The 18,546-nt window shown below is 42.4% G+C and overlaps 1 protein-coding gene across 1 annotated transcript in view; it reads right to left on the bottom strand.

Moving 5' to 3' along the window:
• The window catches only part of LOC307127911 (uncharacterized protein), a 108,618-nt gene that overhangs the window by 70,117 nt on the left and 19,955 nt on the right, over window positions 1–18,546 (bottom strand). Inside the window, exons 4-5 of the mRNA XM_079819412.1 lie at window positions 12,838–12,963; window positions 5,797–5,850 (exon numbers count right to left, since the gene is read on the bottom strand). Coding sequence (XP_079675538.1) covers window positions 5,797–5,850; window positions 12,838–12,963 — 180 coding nt within the window. The remainder of the gene's footprint in view (window positions 1–5,796; window positions 5,851–12,837; window positions 12,964–18,546) is intronic.

Genomic DNA, 18,546 nt, shown 5'->3' with positions numbered 1-18,546 from the left:
CGATTGACTTTAGATCGTTGATTTTCTTTGTATCTTCCTAGTTTTCATATTCGTTCATCGAGAGACCCAAAATCGCAGAGAGACATGACGCGTCCGGACCACGCGCTCACGGGCACAAATAGTAACTTCTGTAATTAGTCAGAGGGTGTAGAGTGAATATTTTACCTTTAAGTGGTTGCACATGCTCACTCAAAAAAAAGTGTAATTTTAGTAATATTCACGGACTACAACGTGCTAACCCAGCGATAGTCAGGAATCGGAATATCGCGCACGCTGCACCCCATGCTTCAGTCGTGGCGTCATCGGTGTGATCTATCATAACCCTAGATTTTGCGGTAATAAAGGAGTATACATCGATCCATACTAGAATAATGATTTCGGAATCATACAAGATAAATCAAGATTAACATTTATTTTGGCCAGACAGGAAAAGTAAATAAGTAAACAAGAATCCATGGTACACAACTGATCAGCGTAAAAAAATAAAACACAATTGCAAAGCAATATGAAAATAATTTAAAAGAGTCATCATGTCTGGCACATCTACATGCAGTTTGCACGGGGGTTCTGACTACAGAATATTCCCCCAGAGAGTTAGATTATCCAGCCTTAAATACTCCAACTAGAACAAAAGGGTTGTAAATATTTGCAACACACCCACCTGGTTTTGGGGGAGTGGATCAGATATCTTTGAAGAGACTACTCAAAGGAGGACTGAATTCTCATTAGTTTTCCAATCTTTCTAATACTACTAGAGACTGCAGTGAAACTGAGATCATGTTACCATTCGCACTGAGACCTTTAAAAAGACATCAAACATGAAAGGGATAAAACAATAAATGTACAAGATACATTAGAGGGCAAAATGGGGAGGAGGGAGGAATGTTTGTCAGGGTGTTGTCACAGTTTCTGTGAGATCTTTCTCTCAAGATTAGTGACTTTTATTATTCAATTGCTGAGGTGTGTATCTCAGCTTTTGACTTAGCACCAAAACCGACTCTTAAAACTCACTAGGGCCCAGATCAGGAAGCAGACAAACTGGCTAAACCGACCGTCTGCTAGCTGTCTCACGTCACCGGAGTCAGATAAATCCCAGCACACAGAGACTCTTTCACCTAGATATTATCATATAGAGACTGTGTCTGTTCCCCGAATTAGTAAATACAAAAAAACATCAAAACCATTCAACAGTAAAAATTTAATTGATGTCCAACAGATATAATACAGATGAACAATTGATAAAGCTTGAGTTGCTGAATATTCGATCCCTTTCCCCAAAAGCGCTTATTGTTAATGATATCATTACAGATAATAATCTAGATGTGCTGTGTTTGACAGAAACCTGGCTAAAACCTGACGACTGCATTACTTTAAATGACTCCACCCCACAAGATTACTGTTATAAACACGAGCCGCGTCTGAAAGGTAAAGGGGGAGGGGTTGCTGTAATTTAAAATGATATCTTCAGTATTACTTAGAAGTCTAGTTTCAAACATAATTCCTTCGAAGTTTTGGTGCTTTATGCAACGTTATGTAGTGTACATGATAAAACCCGTTTAACATTTGTGCTAGCTACTGTATACCGGCCACCAGGGCATAATACAGACTTTATCAAAGAATTAGCTGATTTTCTATCAGAGTTAGTACTGGCCTTTTTTGAGTACTCCCTTCAGTGCGAGGAAGACCCGTTTAGATCTGCTCTGGTGGGTAAAACATCTAGAGAACGCCCTCAAGTTAGGCCAAGAAGATTTGTCTGTAAGGGTACTGTCTAAACCAGGGGTGTCCAATCCTGATCCTGGAGGGCCACTGTCCTGCAAAGTTTAGCTCCAACCCCAATTAAACACACCTGAACTAGCTAATCAAGGTCTTATCAGGCATACTAGAAACTTCCAGACAGGTGTTGAGGCAAGTAAAAGCTAAACTCTGCAGGACAGTGGCCCTCCAGGACCGAGTTTGGACACCACTGGTCTAAACGTACAGTTACCTGACAAATATTTTTAAAGCAAACCTGACTCTCCATTTTCTTCCACCCCAGATAGGGGATTTCATCTTTATTTTTATTTCCTTTTAATTCCTATTATAACTATTATACTATATATATTTTTATTTTATTCACTTATGACTATTTTAACTTCATTTCTGTGTAAAGCACTTTGAATTGCCACTGTGTATGAAATGTGCTATACAAATAAACTTGCCTTGCCTTGCCTTGGCCGTAGATAAAGTCCTAATTGTTGGTGATTTTAATATCCATGTAGATAATGAAAAATATGCATTGGTATTAGCATTTAAAGACATTCTAAACTCTACTGGAGTTAGGCAACATGTGTCAGGACCCACTCATCGTCATAATCATACTTTAGACCTAATTTTGTCACATGGAATAAATGTTGATACCGTTGAAATTCTGCAGCAGAGCAATGACATCTCAGATCATTACCTAGTATCATGTATACTTAATTTAGCTAAGGCTGCAAAGCCGTCCCCTCGCTTCAAAAATGGCAGGATAATCACTGCCGCTACTAAAGATTGCTTTTTAAATAACCTTCCTCATCAGTATCATCTCCTCAGCATCTCAGATAGCTTAGAAGAACTCGATGTTGCAAACTCAATGTTGCAACAGAAACTATTGATTCTCTCTTTTCCAGCACTTTAGACACAGTTGCTCCCCTGCGCTTAAAGAAGATTAAAGAAAATAGTCCAACGCCGTGGTACAATGAGCACACCCGGGCCCTTAAAACAGCAGCTAGAAAAATGGAGCGCAGCTGGAAGAAAACAAAACTAGAGGTCTTTCGTAATTCTTGGAAAGAGAGTTTGATCGCATACAGAAAGGCCGTAAAAACTGCTAGATCTGCTTATTTCTCGACTCTCTTGGAAGAAAACAAACACAACCCTAGGTATTTATTCCATACAGTGGCTAAATTAACCAAAAATAAAGCTTCAATTTCTGATGTTTGTAAACAGCACGGCAGTAATGACTTTATGAACTTCTTTACATGTAGGGATGCACCGAATCCAGATTTTTGGGGTTCGGCCGAATACCGAATCCACTGGTTAAGATTTGGCCGAATCCGAAACCGAATACCGAATCCTACTCCCATCCGCAGTCCATTATCACAGTAAACACATTAATGAAGTTAACAACGTCCCCAGCAGTGTAGGGATGCTATTGACCATTAACTGTTTTGTTCAAGTTTACTAAAGTAAACATTGTCGTGTATGTTCTTCTCGCCGCTATTTCATGATGGTTTATAGAAAAATTACCCCAAGTCGTCCTCTGTCGTTTCAAAGAACAACCCAACAGAGAGCGCAGGAGGCGCGCGCTAGGGTTGTGCCGACATCAAGATGGAGCGCCACCATCGTGATGCCACGCCCCCATTGCGAGTCTGTTGTGTGCGACACACACTAATCCTCTTCTATAGTATTAGTTAAACTAAAAACTTAGCAGGGATTGCTCTGTAAATTAAATTGAGAATGTAACTAATGCATATATGCTATTTTAAATACTGTAGTCTATGCCAGATATATAGCCTAGGCTACATTTTGAAATCATTTGAGGCTGAAACATCCATGCGTGTTTATTTTAGCACTTCGGTCAGTGAAACAACACAGCCTATAAAACAAAAATGATTTTCAGTAAATAATGGTAACCTCAAGAATATATAAAAATTAAATATTAGTTAGAAAAATATTTGATTCATACTATTTCCCCGCAAAGATGCGTCATATAGGCCTACCGCTCTGCGCTTTGAGAGGAATGGGACACTGAATAGACACCTTCTTGATCTTCGTCTTCATATGTTCTACTGATGTTGCAAAGCAACACTTGCTGTAAAATGTCTGAAGAGCGGATTTTATTTTCCACAGGGTCAAGACATTTAGGCAATGTTTGATTATTCACTGCCAGAGAAAACGAAACTAAAATCACCGGCGTGTGGGAAATGCGCTATTCAAATAAACCAAACTTGACGCGCCTTACCAAGTTTAATAACAAGAACAAACTGTGCTAAATACAATTTGACGTAAAAAGGTATTCGTCCCACAGTGTTTTTATACTTTCCCACAGTAAAGGATGTGAATAGTTATTATAGACTTAATTATAAACAAACGAAAGGAAGAAACGTTTATAATCCCCTGCAAACATGGCGACGTGAGTGAAGATTTGGGAAAAGAAACGAGATGTCCATGTCCATTGGGATAAAATGGACTAGGCCTATTGTTCAAATTCACGGAAAATCAAGTGACCATATCCAAATCCAGATCGCAAAACAGAATGAAAAAGTGCTATCTGACCATTATTTCCTTTCAAAGCTTTGAGCTTCACTCCAGTGGTAATATTCACGTGAAACAGCATTCACATACAAAACACTGGGTTAGTAAAATAACGAAGTTATTTTTTTTAAAGTAGAAAATAGTATTTATGTAAAGAGATATATTAAAATAAATAGAGCTCAACTCTTAAGTGGAAGGAACCTATTTTTCCCCCCTCACGTGCAACCTAGCGGATGAATCATTATTTGGGTAACGAAATTATGGTTTTAAGAGAATAGTATATATGTAAAGATATTTAGCCTAGTATATTATCTACCTATTTACCTAATTCCGGTTCTTCAAAGCTAACGGATTCAGTGTATTTTCGTTTTGTCATCTTAATTTGGTAATTATTTAAGTGAAAAATATTTAGTGTAGGCCTATATATTTTATTAATTTTATTTTTATTTTATCTGATCTATAGGCTGTTTGCACGGTAAAATAAAATACATTTTGGCTGCTGTCTGTAGATTCCTTCATGCACAACTTGTATTCTCTCGGATGTTTCATAAGCAAATGTTTTAACAGCGGCTGTTGTTTAGGGTCCTTGTCATCACGAGACAAATCGGCATTGCAAATTGAACACGACGCGTAGCTCAACTTGAATCGCCTTCTTTTGACTTAAAGTATACTGCCACGTTTTCTGTTCATGAGTTCCATTTTCACTTTCAACAGCGGCGTCATTAAGTTCGACCAGCGGAGCGCGCATAGTGCAAGCCTATAGGGTTCGGGTTCGGGTTCGGTGGAAATAAATTCTGAGGTTCGGCAGAAACCGAACCCAGTCAAAAAGCCCAATATTCGGCCGAATCCGAACCCGAACCCTGGATTCGGTGCATCCCTATTTACATGTAAGATTGATAATATTAGGAAGAAAATTTTAACCATGCAGCCGTCTACTACAGTACCACATCAGACAGAGCATTGTAGTGTCACTGAGGAAAAATTACACTCATTCACTGCTATAGGAGAAGAAGAATTGACTAAACTCGTTAAATCATCAAAATCAACAACATGTATGCTCGACCCTGTACCGACTAGCCTATTAAAAGAGATGCTACCAGAGGTCATAGATCCTCTTCTTAATATCATTAATCCATCTCTGTCATTAGGATATGTACCGAAAACTTTTAAGTTGGCTATAATTAAACCACTTATTAAAAAACGCAAATTGATCCTACAGAATTAGTCAATTATAGGCCAATCTCAAATCTACCCTTTCTGTCAAAAATACTTGAAAAGGCAGTGTCAGGGCTCAGTGCTAGGACCGCTGCTCTTCACCCTGTACATACATTTGTTCTTGTTGTTCATGTACTGAAGATTTGATTCAGTCAAGCTTTAGTTAATATTGGTTTGAAAAAAGGCATTTTATTTTCTACACTTGCCTAAATAAACCTATTATTCAAACAGAACACTGAATTAAACAAGATGACAAAATGGTGCAAAAATGATAGGAGAAACATTATCAAGAGCCTTCAAAGCACTTACTTTCTGGAAAGTTCCTGCTGAAAGCCATTGCAGTTTGCACAGTTTGCCACATGCCTTGAAGTAAAACAAAAAACAAACATGAGCAGTACTGAGAAATAACATGCAATTCTTAACTTTTTTGTATACATATATTTAATTTGTGCATTGTAAAAGAATTAAATGCTTAAGGGCAGTTTTCTGTGAGTTTTCTGACATCATTTTTTGAACTAAAACAGATAAAAAAGGTGGAGCTAGGTAAAGCCCTGAGCCCTTGTTGAGACAATGTTTTTGTTTATTCTTCTATTTTTTCTTTCTTTTGTCTTTCTTTCATTTGTAGCCAGATTTTTTTCTTTCAGTGTCGGACTTTAGTAATAAGTAACACAGGGCTCTCAAGTTTTGAACTGAGTTCAGAGTGAGATTTTGCTGGGGTTTGGGTGGGGACGAGGTTCTGATCTGAAAAATTTGTATAAATAAATAAATAAAAATAGTTTTTTAATTTAATTCAACATTTCTGTGTGTGTGTGCGTGTGTGCATAGTATTAATTCTTGCATTTCTCTATTTCAAAGATTTCAGGGAAGAGGCAAATTAATAATCCATAATAATTTGGAATATTTCTTTTTCTTCAGAATTTACTGTGTTGTAAATATAATTCCCTTTCAGTCGGTCACGTTCGACGTACGTCGGAACTGACCGACGAATTGGGATCTGTTTTCAGAGACCGACCTACTTCGAGTGATTTAAAACGAGCCAATGAACATTGGCATGCGATCACGCATTCCATGCACCGCCCCACGTCGCGGGTATAAATACGGAAGTGGAAGTGCCGCATACCGCTTTCAACTTCTGAGCCGAGCATTGCAGTAATCTGTGTGTTCCTACGAAGAGTGTTTTTTCATTACGAGTACAGAGAAGATCCTACCTGCCTCCAGTGTTCCAGTGTCGGTGTGACGGTGCCTTGCAGCGGTGGTCGCGACCTGAAGAAACAAACAGCTGTTCTCACAGCTTGCTGGGCGTTTCATATCTGAGTGCTCACAGCGGGCTTGCACCTTTGAACCGCTGTGAACCGTGGCCATTTCCCCTGTGTGCCTCGGCACTTCACGGAGAGGTTTTTTCTTCTTCTAAAAGAGCAACACGGTTTGACCCTGCGTCTTTTTCAAGATGTCATTCAAACCTTGTGTTTCTGGATGCCGTCGGTATCAGTCCCCAGTTGACGGACGCGATCGCTGTCTCTCGTGTTTGGGCGTTCAGCACGCTGAGGCGGCTTTCGTGGATGACTCACCATCACAGTGCTACAGTCTAGGGTCCAATACCTCAAAAGGGGTGGAGTCCCATTGCGCATCCCCCGATCTAGTGGTCCTCCCGCTGCAAAGCAGAGGGCTGCTACTTTGGTTGATGCCTTTGGTGGAGATCTGAGGGTGACGGTCAGGGCACCCCCGCCGAGTCAACAGGCTCCTCGGGCCCCTCCCCCCTCTGCTGCGCCAGTGCAGTTCCTGGAAGATCGTGGTGGTCCTTCCCACGGGGGGCCACCCATTTCTTTCGGGGCTCCAGCTGAGGATATGTTATCGATAGCTGCATCGGGGGACAAGCTAATGGACTCTGGAGATGAGGATTCGGCTGCGTAACCCCCTTCGGTGTGGTAGTGTTGCCCGAGTCTGATCCAGAGCTCACGGCTATGCTTTCCCGGGCCGCCGCGAGTGTCAGGCTCGAGTGGAACCCTCCACTGTGTCCCGAACCCTCGCGGCCGGACGATTGGTATCTCGGGACGGACCGTGCTGGTTCTCAGCACCCCGCCCCAGTGCCATTCTTTCCGGAAGTGCATCAGGAGCTCACAAAGTCGTGGACAGTGCCCTACAGCGCTCGTTCCCGATCGACGGGCTCCTCCATCCTCACTACCCTCGACGGAGGCGCGGCTAAGGGTTACGTGGAACAGTCGGTTGCAATGCAACTGTGTCCTAAGACCGCTTCCGACTGGCGGGGTCATCCGCGTCTCTCCTCCCGGGGGTGTAGGTTCACGTCCGGTCTAACGGGCAAGGCTTACACAGCCTGTGGAGAAGCCGCGTCTTCCTTGCATGCCATGGCACTCCTGCAGGTCTACCAGGCCAAAGCGCTCAAGGAATTGCACGAGGGTAGTTCCAACCCAGGGGTTATGCAGGAACTGCGTACCGCAATGGACCTTGCCCTCCGGGCGACGAAAGTTGCTGCACGCACCCTGGGTCGGGCGATGTCCACTCTTGTGGTCAAGGAGCGCCATCTGTGGCTTAACCTGGCGGATATGGTGAGACCGACAAGGTGCGGTTCCTCAACGCCCCTGTCTGCCAGGCCGGCCTCTTCGGCGACGCCATCGAGAACTTCGCCCAGCAGTTCTCGGTGGCCCAGAAGCAGACGGAGGCCATCAAGAACATTCTGCCCCGGCGACCTGCTGCTGTCTCCACCCAGTCGCCGGCCGCCTCCACCCCTGCTAAACCCAAACAGCAGCCTTCACCATCGGGGAAGCAGGGTGCCGGCCGTAAGGGTGCCGCCCAACCTGTGTCGGGGCCCGCTAAGTCGGCAGGCAAGCGCAAGGGCAAGCGGCCCTGACACGGGGAGCCCAGAAAGAAGAGGAGCTTCTCCAGGGAAGGTGGTGTCCGAGGAGGACCGGGGGGAGAATGTCAAGAAAGCTGGTACCGTAATGAACATCCTGCCACTGGCCCTCCGGGGTCCAGCGGTACCCACATTCTCAATAAAAGAGCAGTTTCCTTCCTCCCTGAGCCTCGAGAGGGACAGGTTGGCAGTGCCCGACGCCCCCGGGCCTTGCCACTCCTTTCCTTCTGTAGTGGACAGCACATTCCAGGGCCCAGTTTATGGCCGGGCCACTCTTTGTCCATAACAGTGGACAAAGGTTTGCAACATTTTGATTGGATCTTGGTGGACTTACACAAACAAACTGTCCAACGCCATCAGATAAGATGCTATGACAACATCCAGACACCTCTTAGAGGCCAAAAAGACCAGCTCTTGTACCAAGCCCAGGAAGGACAAAACATCTCATTGGCCCACATGCAGTTTCTGCCCTTCACCCACATCCTGCCCAGGTCTATGACTGCCATAAAAATTCCACAGGACCTTAGCAGTACTGGGTGAAAGAAAGACCACATCCAAATCCAGTCATAACTATGTTTGGAAACCTTTAGACTGATGTAAACTGCACACATCCATTTCATACTTATTCAGAGAAATAAGTATTCTCAGCGACAGCTATTTGTAATCAAACATCCTACACAGAATCAGCTGTTAATGAACAAATGAATGAACAGTTAAATCTTTTCCCATCATGTTTGGTTTCTATTTGTTTAGAATATTGCCAAGGGTATTCTGATGGTGGTTTGGAAAGTGAGAAATGCATTGGTAAACTTTAAAGACACTTTAAAGACTTCTAACTGTGTACAGTATGCAAATGAGTTCCACAGGAGAAAGGAGGGTGAGTCTCACTGTGGACCCCCTCTGATGCCAGCAGCCAATCGCAACACTGAAATGGAGAAGCGCCAAATTGCAATCTCCTCCTATTCTGAAAAGAATAAAGGTACCCTTTCAACAGACACACCTTGTTCTGAGTCTGTCCAGCAAGGATGAGACTGAAACATTTCACCAAGTTCTGAGTTTCTCCTTGAGAGAGACTGTGACAGAGCAACCAAGTTCTAAGTCTCCCTTCAAGAGAGACATAACAGATACACCGTAATGTTCTGAGTTTCTCCTTGAGAGAGACAAACTGTTCACCAAGTTATGAGTCTCTGGTTCATCCACAGAGACAACAAAAGATCCAAGGATCTGAGTCTACAGCTTGTGAGGCAGCAACAGATACGACCACGTTCTGAGCCTCCAGTCTGTGAGGAAAGAGACATTAGCAACCACTACGTTCAGAGTTTTAGTCCAGCGAGACGACTACAGCACGTCCCGAGTCTCCAGAGAGACCACAGCGGATTGACCAAGTCCTGAGTGTCTTCTGCACCTACTTCAGGGCCTCGTCTGTGTTCCAGATTAAGGACCTTCTGCACCTACTTCAGGGCCTCATCTGCGTGTTCCAGATTTAGGACCCTTTGGTGCTCCAGCAGATCAGCATCCCACAGATCTTCGTGTTCAAGACTGTTGAAACGGACTCCAGCTCCTTTCCCACTGCATTGTCACCCAGCACAACCAGTGGAAGAAGTCACCGCCATCGGACTGCTTACTCAACCAAATGGAACGTAAATATCACTTAACCAAACCTCTTTCCAGAAACCTTGGCATTGTTGTATATTATCAGTATATGATTTTCTAATTTACATTAGAGTTAATTTAACTGATGTTAGTTAATAACAAATAATCTTTCGTTTATTTGTTTGAAGCATAATAAGGTTCTTCACCTTAGTTTAAGAGAAACAACAGTTTATCTTTCCATAAGATAACGCAACTCTTCCATAGCCATCCTCAACTTAATCACATGTATTTTATGTATCTTATGCACTTTATTCCTTTATCATTCATTGTATTCATTTAGTAGTTGTGTTAGCTATTCTTGTTTATCTTTTGCTAATAAAATCTATTTTATTACAATTGTGTCTTACTTGTGCTGATAATACAGAAAAGGCTCTACAAGTTAGAAATCTCACCAATCTTTCAGATAAATCAGCTGACCAACTCTCCCCACTTTACATTCAATCTAAAATGATTGAACAGCCTCCTGTGTGGAGTATTCTCATAGGGCCAAGGTAAAAGACCTTGACTAGTGCCAAACTAAGAGAGGGGGGAAGGTGGTCATCTGATGTACTCATAACCACACCTTAATTGACGTGTGATCCAGAAATCACAACGTCCACGATGACGTGAGTACCAATCACTTCCCTTACTTAACGTCCTTGGATGGACGAAGGTAAAATCACTACATAATTGGCGTCCCTGTGTGGGCCCAAAAGTGAAATTATTACACTTCCCTCTCACCCCTCGCCAGGGGGCAGCAGAGTGGGCACGAGGATGCCCCCGGGCCTTCTCACCCACTCTCTGCCCCACCTGGAGTATTCAGGCAAAACTCTGGGCCGCCTCCGGGCCTCCCGAGTCGGGTCTGAATGCTCCACCTCGCTGCCTCACCCCGGGTACGTCTGTGGTGCCGTTGGTCCCGCTTGTTCGGTCTCTGGGGGCCTGGTTAGGTCTCCCCAGCCTGTCTCGCTGGCTCATCCGTACCATCAGACTCGGCTATGCGATTCAATTCGCACGCCGGCCTCCCAATTACATTATCCTCTTCACCTCCGTGCGAAGCAGCGATTCTCATGTCTTGCGGTCCGAGATCGATGTCCTACTGGCAAAGGACGCGGTCGAGCCGGTTCCTCCAGCCGATTTGAAGGCGGGGTTCTACAGCCCATTACTTCATTGTACCCAAGAAAGGGGGTGGGTTAAGGCCAATCTTGGACCTGCGCATTTTGAATCGGGCCCTGCACAAGCTCCCGTTCAAAATGTTAACGCAGAAACGCATTTTCCAGTGCATCCGTCCCCGAGATTGGTTCGCAGCGATCGACCTGAAGGACGCATACTTTCATGTCTCTATCCTTCCTCGACACAGACCATTCCTACGTTTTGCGTTCGAGGGGAGGGCATATCAGTACAAAGTCTTGCCCTTCGGGCTGTCCCCGTCGCCTCGCGTCTTTACGAAGGTCATCGAGGCAGCCATTGTTCCGCTCAGAGAACGCGGCGTTCGCTTACTCAACTATCTCGACGACTGGCTTATACTGGCTTAGTCTCGGGAGCAGTTGTGCGAACACAGGGACATGGTGCTCAGTCACCTCAGCCTGTTGGGACTTCGGGTCAACCGAGAGAAGAGCAAACTTTGTCCCACAGAGGATCTCTTATCTCGGTATGGAGCTGGATTCGGTCAGCCGGACAGTGCACCTCACGAAAGAGCGGGTCCGGTCTGTGTTGAACTGCTTGAATACGTTCTAAGGCAGGACAGCGGTCCCACTGAAATTCTTTCAGAGGCTCTTGGGGCATATGGCATCTGCAGCCGTGGTAACGCCGCTCGGATTGCTTCATATGGACTGCTTCAACACTGGCTTCGTGGCCGAGTCCCGAGTTGGGCGTGGCAGAGTGGCCAGTACCGGGTCTTAGTTACTCCTTACTGTCGCCAAACCTTCAGTCCGTGGTCAGACCCCTCGTTCTCCTGATTGCGTTGGCCTCAATCAAGAGGGTAGGGGACCTGCATGCACTTTCGGTCGACGAATCGTGCCTAGAATTCGGGCCGGCCAACTCTCACGTTGTCCTGAGACCCTGGCCTGGATACGTGACACATATATGTAGAGCTGCGGGCTGGGCGACACCTAACACGTTCGAGACGTACGTCCCATCGCCAGGTGCTGTGCTTCAGCTGAAGGCCCGAGCCACTTATCTCGGCTCCTCAGTTGAAAACGGTATGCGGCACTTCCACTTCCGTATTTATACCCGCGACGCGGGGCGGTGCGTGGAATGCGTGATCGCATGCCAATGTTCATTGGCTCGTTTTAAATCACTCGAAGTAGGTCGGTCTCTGAAAACAGATCCCAATTCGTCGGTCAGTTCCGACGTACGTCTCAGTTCCCTCCTTCAGGGAACGAGGGTTACATGCGTAACCGAGACGTTTATTCTGAAGCAATACTCACCAGTGTTCAATAAGCTTTGAGATATTTAAATCAGCATATCTTTGATATTTTTACCTTTTATGTAGGGCATTTTCCCATAATCTTGTTAAATATAGGCTATGCTTCAGCTTTCATTTTATATTCTTAAATTTGATCTATAAATTAAATTAGAATAAGACACTGTAGGGTTAATGCCAATCAAATTAAACAATTTAAACTGAAAAATTTTATGAGATTGTTTAAAATATTTTTGAATATACAAATAAGAAATGTTGGAAAGAAAACATTAAACTAAACCACCAGTAGGTGGCAGAATGTAAACTTTGTTGTTGCGGGAATATCTAAATCTTACCTGGATAAAGCAATGCTATTTTCTGATTGGCTGTTCGGTAGCTATATTTTTTATTTGATTGGCTGGTGCGTGGCAGGGCCTTCTGAACTCACTTGATTCCTCTGCGCAACTTGGTGGGCATTATCCTGGAAATTTCTCTGCGTGAGAAATACAAGGTGTGGCGTGTGAGCCGGTTGAAATGCGTGTGTCTCACGCCCAATGCGTGAGACTTGAGAGCCCTGGTAACAGAAATAAGAACAAATGTCAGTTACTAATGCCTGAAGGAGGGAATGAAGACGTTAATATCAGTGATTACTAGGGGTGTGACAAGACCTCGTGCCATGAGAGCTTGTGAGACTTAAAATGTGATGAAATTTCTCGTCGAGTGAAAAGCTGTCTGTCAATCGTAAACTATTGAAAACGGCTGCTCTGCTCACCCAGCACGAGCTGCAATCGCACGACGAGCAAGTTGAGACGATCAACAGGATCGAAGGATTGGCGGAGGGTTTGTGTGAAACTCAGCCTGATAGAGTGTCTGATTAATGTCTAACACCGTGTCTACACCGAACGCGAGCGGTGACAATATAACCCATTATAATCAGTGATGTCTACACTAGAAGCTGTTTACACTGGAAGCAACAAAAGCGACCATTGCGAAGCATTTGTCCTTCATGTCAGTACGTCATAAATAGAACGAGGCATCAGTTTACTGTCGTGTCGTGCTGTGATGCGCCACATCAAGTGTAGACAACATCACTGTTTATAATCTCCTGATCGGGCTCCTGAACGATTGCTCCTGTCTCCTGTCTGCCTCCTGCCTGGTTTGTAGCTCTGTACAGTCTAGGGCTGTAATCAACCAAAGAAAATCTTGGTCGACTGAAGTCCTAAAATTTTCGACAAAAAATTTTGTTAGGAAAAAAACGTTAAATTAATTAGCTGCGCACTGTGCGCAGTACTTGGTAGCCTTGTTGTCTGCCTAAATGAATTATAAACAAACATAAAAAAACTAGTAGGCTATTTGCAGTATATTAAATCGTTTTTGAGCTGATTATTTTGCACTAAAATGAGTCTGACACATGAGTCTTTCGGCTCTGACAGCGTTGCATCACGTGCACCTGCGCAATATCATAGCCTATGATTTCCGAAAATATAGTACTGTGTTGTCAACTAGTGATATCATCACAAGAACTTTTGAGGAATATGCAACATAATTTAGACAATTGTTTTTGTCATATGTATTATAATAACTGACAGAACACAGGATCAGCTCAGCTTCGCGGCTGAGACACGAATAGACTATTAACTTAAAGCGTTTACTCTTAAACACAAAAGGCACGTCCACTTTAATAAAAAAGGAATATTTATTAAACAAGCCAGACCAAGAGCAGAAAAAACGCTCTCACAATTAAATAAATAATATACAGCAAACTAGCCTTCTTCAATCTGTCTCTCTTCTCCAGTGGGTTGGGCTAATCCAAAAGAAGTGAAAACAAGAGGGGTGTCTTCAGAACACCCCTCTTGTTTTCACTTCTTTTGGATTAGCAAAGACTGTTACCTGTGAAACAGGGGTGCTCTAAAAACACCCCCATTAGCAATCAGTGCTTTCCATCTGATGAAATGAACGCGGCGCGGCAAAACTGATTAAATGAACGCGGCAAAACTAATTAAATGAACGCGGCAAAAAATCTACCAATCAGAATTTTGGTCCAGCCAGAACGTATCGACTAATAAATCGACTAATCGACTGGAAGATTACAACCCTAGTACAGTCTTGCTTTTAAATCTCTATTTTGATATATTTTCTTTGTTCTATTGCTAAATATAACTTACTCATCTCATACATTGTTTAAATATTGCCTATCACGTTAAATTTTACAACGCTAGCTTTTAATCTAAATCACCATCACACGTTAGCATTTCACTAGCCTGTTAGCTTGTCATCTCTGCACCCGGGTCTCCTGTTTTCTGAGTTCATTAAACAACCGGGGTGAGTTGGATTAGCAAATAGTGTCCATCAAACAACTGTGGTAAGTTAAAGTAATCAACAAACACGGTAAGCCATGTCATCTCCTGTCATTGTAACTTGCACTGCATGTTGCATGTTTAGTATAGGCTTCTCTGCTGGCGAACAGGGCTTCACATGTGATAAATGTAAGGAAGATATAGATTTCAGAATTAGAAACACACATCCATACTTTATCTGAGAGTTGTGAGGATGTAACAGCTTTAGACACTGATTTGGATGCGAATAGCTTAGTGAACTCTGTACATTCTTCGGTTCCGGCTGCAGGGCCCTCGCAGCAGGGAAACTGGGTGACAGTAGCTGCATTTCCATTACAGATTTGCGCAAAACTTTTGAGAAATTTTCTAAAAGTCGACAAAAAAATATTGCAAAATGACAGCGTTTCCATTAACTGATGTTATGCGACTAAAACATTTTTTTTTCCTCTCGTGATAAATCATTCCAAAAATCATGCTACGTATGTTGTTAGGTTTATGTATATCCCAGCCACCGCACGCCATTATTAGGCTATTAATGGAAAGAGAAGTGCGTGTTATAGCACTGATGGCAAAGCACCTTATACTTGAGCGGCACATATGAGGTGTTATGATAAATTGTGGCATTTTATATTCGATTGTTTTTTTATGAGTTTAATAAAGAACTCGTCTTCTGTCCAAACATACCATCATCTGTAAAGAATGATCGACTTTTACATACGCCAGGTTATTGTGACGCTGCCACATACAGAGACGAGCGAAAAGTTTGAATTTGCATGGTGGTAATTCAACGTTTTTTTTACCACTTCGTTATTTTGGCTCGGAATTTCGTTTTTTGGAGATATAAACTGAATTTAGAAATGCTTTTGAAATGAAAAACTTTGCGTTTAATAAACAAAATATATTTTTGAAATGAAGACAGCGTTTGGAGTAGAGTGCAAAATAATCTGTTCCCTGAGTCCACGGCCTTTGCTGTTATCGTGAGTAATAAAAGGGAGTAATAAGTTAGTGAGTAATAAGGGGTAAATAAAAGTAGACAGTTTATAGTTTATAATTATGTCTTGCACTTATCTGTATGGCTAAAAATGACGGAGTATTTTAAGTTTCCGCTGGAATAGCCTAAGGAAAAAATTCATCAAAAGGCGACAACGACTTCGTCGGAAAGAGGGTTAAAGAAAACGTAGCCCCTTTTTAGTTTCATATAGTTAGGCTATGTCTAAATATTATAATCTTTTAATTTCATATGTTGATTATGAAAAGTGAGCAGCATGAGTAAAGCACATAATCAGATGCGCATATGTCTGGAGACATGGATTTTGAGCACAATTGAATTGTTTTCTAGAAAGTCTTTCTTTAAAATTAATTTCGTTTTGTATAAATTGTATTTAAAATTTTGATCAATGTTTAATCAACTAGTTGTAGGCTATATTTAATAAATAAGAAGCAAACCAAGATCGTCGGGAATGGATAGACCTAGTCTTTTTGCAAGGCTGAAACTATAGCGTCTTTCTGTTTTAATACATTTCTTGAATATATATCATAATTACAGTAGGCCTATAGATAGTTATGATATCTGTGACCGTACCAGGTGACCTGTAAATGCGGAAAAACTGTTTCCATTGCAGTTTTGCGAAAATTTCCTTTTTCGAATTGCCTGAAAAACCACCTCATGCGAGCGTAAAAACTTTTTTGCGATATATGGGAGTTTTTGCGAAATTGACGCGTTTCAATTGGGCATATTTTCAATTCGGAATTTCAATTTGCGCAATTTGAAGGGTAATGGAAACGCGGCTAGTGAGACGGCATAGTCGCGGATCTAAAACCCGCTTTTCCGTTCCGATTAGAACACCAAACAGGTTTTCCCCTCTCAGTGAAGCACCCACTGAGTATCCTGTTGAAAGTGCCCTAGTGACTGGCAAATCTATTACACGGAACATGAAAATAGAGACACCAGCCACCATAGTCACTTGTTTACCGGGAGCCAGAGCGCCTGACATCAAAGCAAATTTAAAAGTGCTGGCTAAAGCTAATCGAAGATTATTATTCACGTCGGCACTAATGATGTTCGACTTTCTAGTCGGAGATCACCAAAATTAACATTAAAGAGGTGTGTGAACTCGCTAGTACGATGTCAGAGGCTGTTTATTGTTCTCGACCGCTCCCTGTTAAAAGGAGTGATGAGATAGTTAGCAGACTAACGTTATGTAGTGTACATGATAAAACCCATTTAACATTTGTGTTAGATACTGTATACAGGCCACCAGGGCATAATACAGACTTTATCAAAGAATTTAATGATTTTCTATCAGAGTTTGTACTGGCCGTAGATAAAGTCCTAATTGTTGGTGATTTTAATATCCATGTAGATAATGAAAAATATGCATTGGGATTAGCATTTAAAGACATTTTAAACTCTATTGGAGTTAGGCAACACGTGTCAGGACCCACTCATCGCCATAATCATACTTTAGACCTAATTTTGTCACATGGAATAAATGTTGATACCGTTGAAATTCTGCAGCAGAGCGATGACATCTCAGATCATTACCTAGTATCATGTATACTTAATTTAGCTAAGGCTGCAAAGCTGTCCGCTCGCTTCAAAAATGGCAGGACAATAACTGCCGCCACTAAAGATTGCTTTTTAAATAATCTTCCTCATCAGTATCATCTCCTCAGCATCTCAGATAGCTTAGAAGAACTCGATGTTGCAACAGAAACTATTGACTCTCTCTTTTCCAGCACTTTAGACACAGTTGCTCCCCTGCGCTTAAAGAAGATTAAAGAAAATAGTCCAACGCCGTGGTACAACGAGCGCACTCAGGCCCTTAAAACAGCAGCCAGGAAATTGGAGCGCAGCTGGAAGAAAACAAAACTAGAGGTCTTTCGTAATTCTTGGAAAGAGAGCTTGATCGCATACAGAAAGGCCGTAAAAAAACTGCTAAATCTGCTTATTTCTCGACTCTCTTGGAAGAAAACAAACACCACCCTAGGTATTTATTCCATACAGTGGCTAAATTAACCAAAAATAAAGCTTCAACTTCTGATGTTTGTAAACAGCACAGCAGTAAGGACTTTATGAACTTCTTTACATGTAAGATTGATAATATTAGGAAGGAAATTTTAACCATGCAGCCGTCTACTACAGTACCACATCAGACAGAGCATTGTAGTGTCACTGAGGAAAAATTACACTCATTCACTGCTATAGGAGAAGAAGAATTGGCTAAACTCGTTAAATCATCAAAATCAACAACATGTATGCTCGATCCTGTACCGACTAGCCTATTAAAAGAGATGCTATCAGAGGTCATATATCCTCTTCCATCTCTGTCATTAGGATATGTACCGAAAACTTTTAAGTTGGCTATTATTAAACCACTTATTAAAAAAACGCAACATGATCCTACAGAATTAGTCAATTATAGGCCAATCTCAAATCTACCCTTTCTGTCAAAAATACTTGAAAAGGCAGTGTCCTCACAATTATGCTCCTTTTTAGAAAGAAATGGTATCTGTGAGGATTTCCAGTCAGGATTTAGACCATATCATAGCAATGAGACTGCTCTCATCAGAGTTACAAATGATTTACTCTTATCATTCGATCGTGGCTGTATCTCTCTATTAGTGTTAAACTATATTAGCGCTGCATTCGATACTATCGACCACAACATTCTTTTGAATAGACTCGAAAATTATGTAGGTATTAGTGGAATTGCATTATCATGGTTTAAATCATACCTATGTGACCATTATCAGTTTGTAGCAGTAAATGAAGAGATGTCACACCGATCACAAGTTCAGTATGGAGTACCACAAGGCTC

Source organism: Gobio gobio (assembly GCF_949357685.1).
Source record: "Gobio gobio genome assembly, chromosome: 1".
Classification (NCBI taxonomy): domain Eukaryota; kingdom Metazoa; phylum Chordata; class Actinopteri; order Cypriniformes; family Gobionidae; genus Gobio; species Gobio gobio.
Note: the sequence above shows the minus strand (reverse complement) of the source record. Positions and strands in the feature narration are given on the sequence as shown.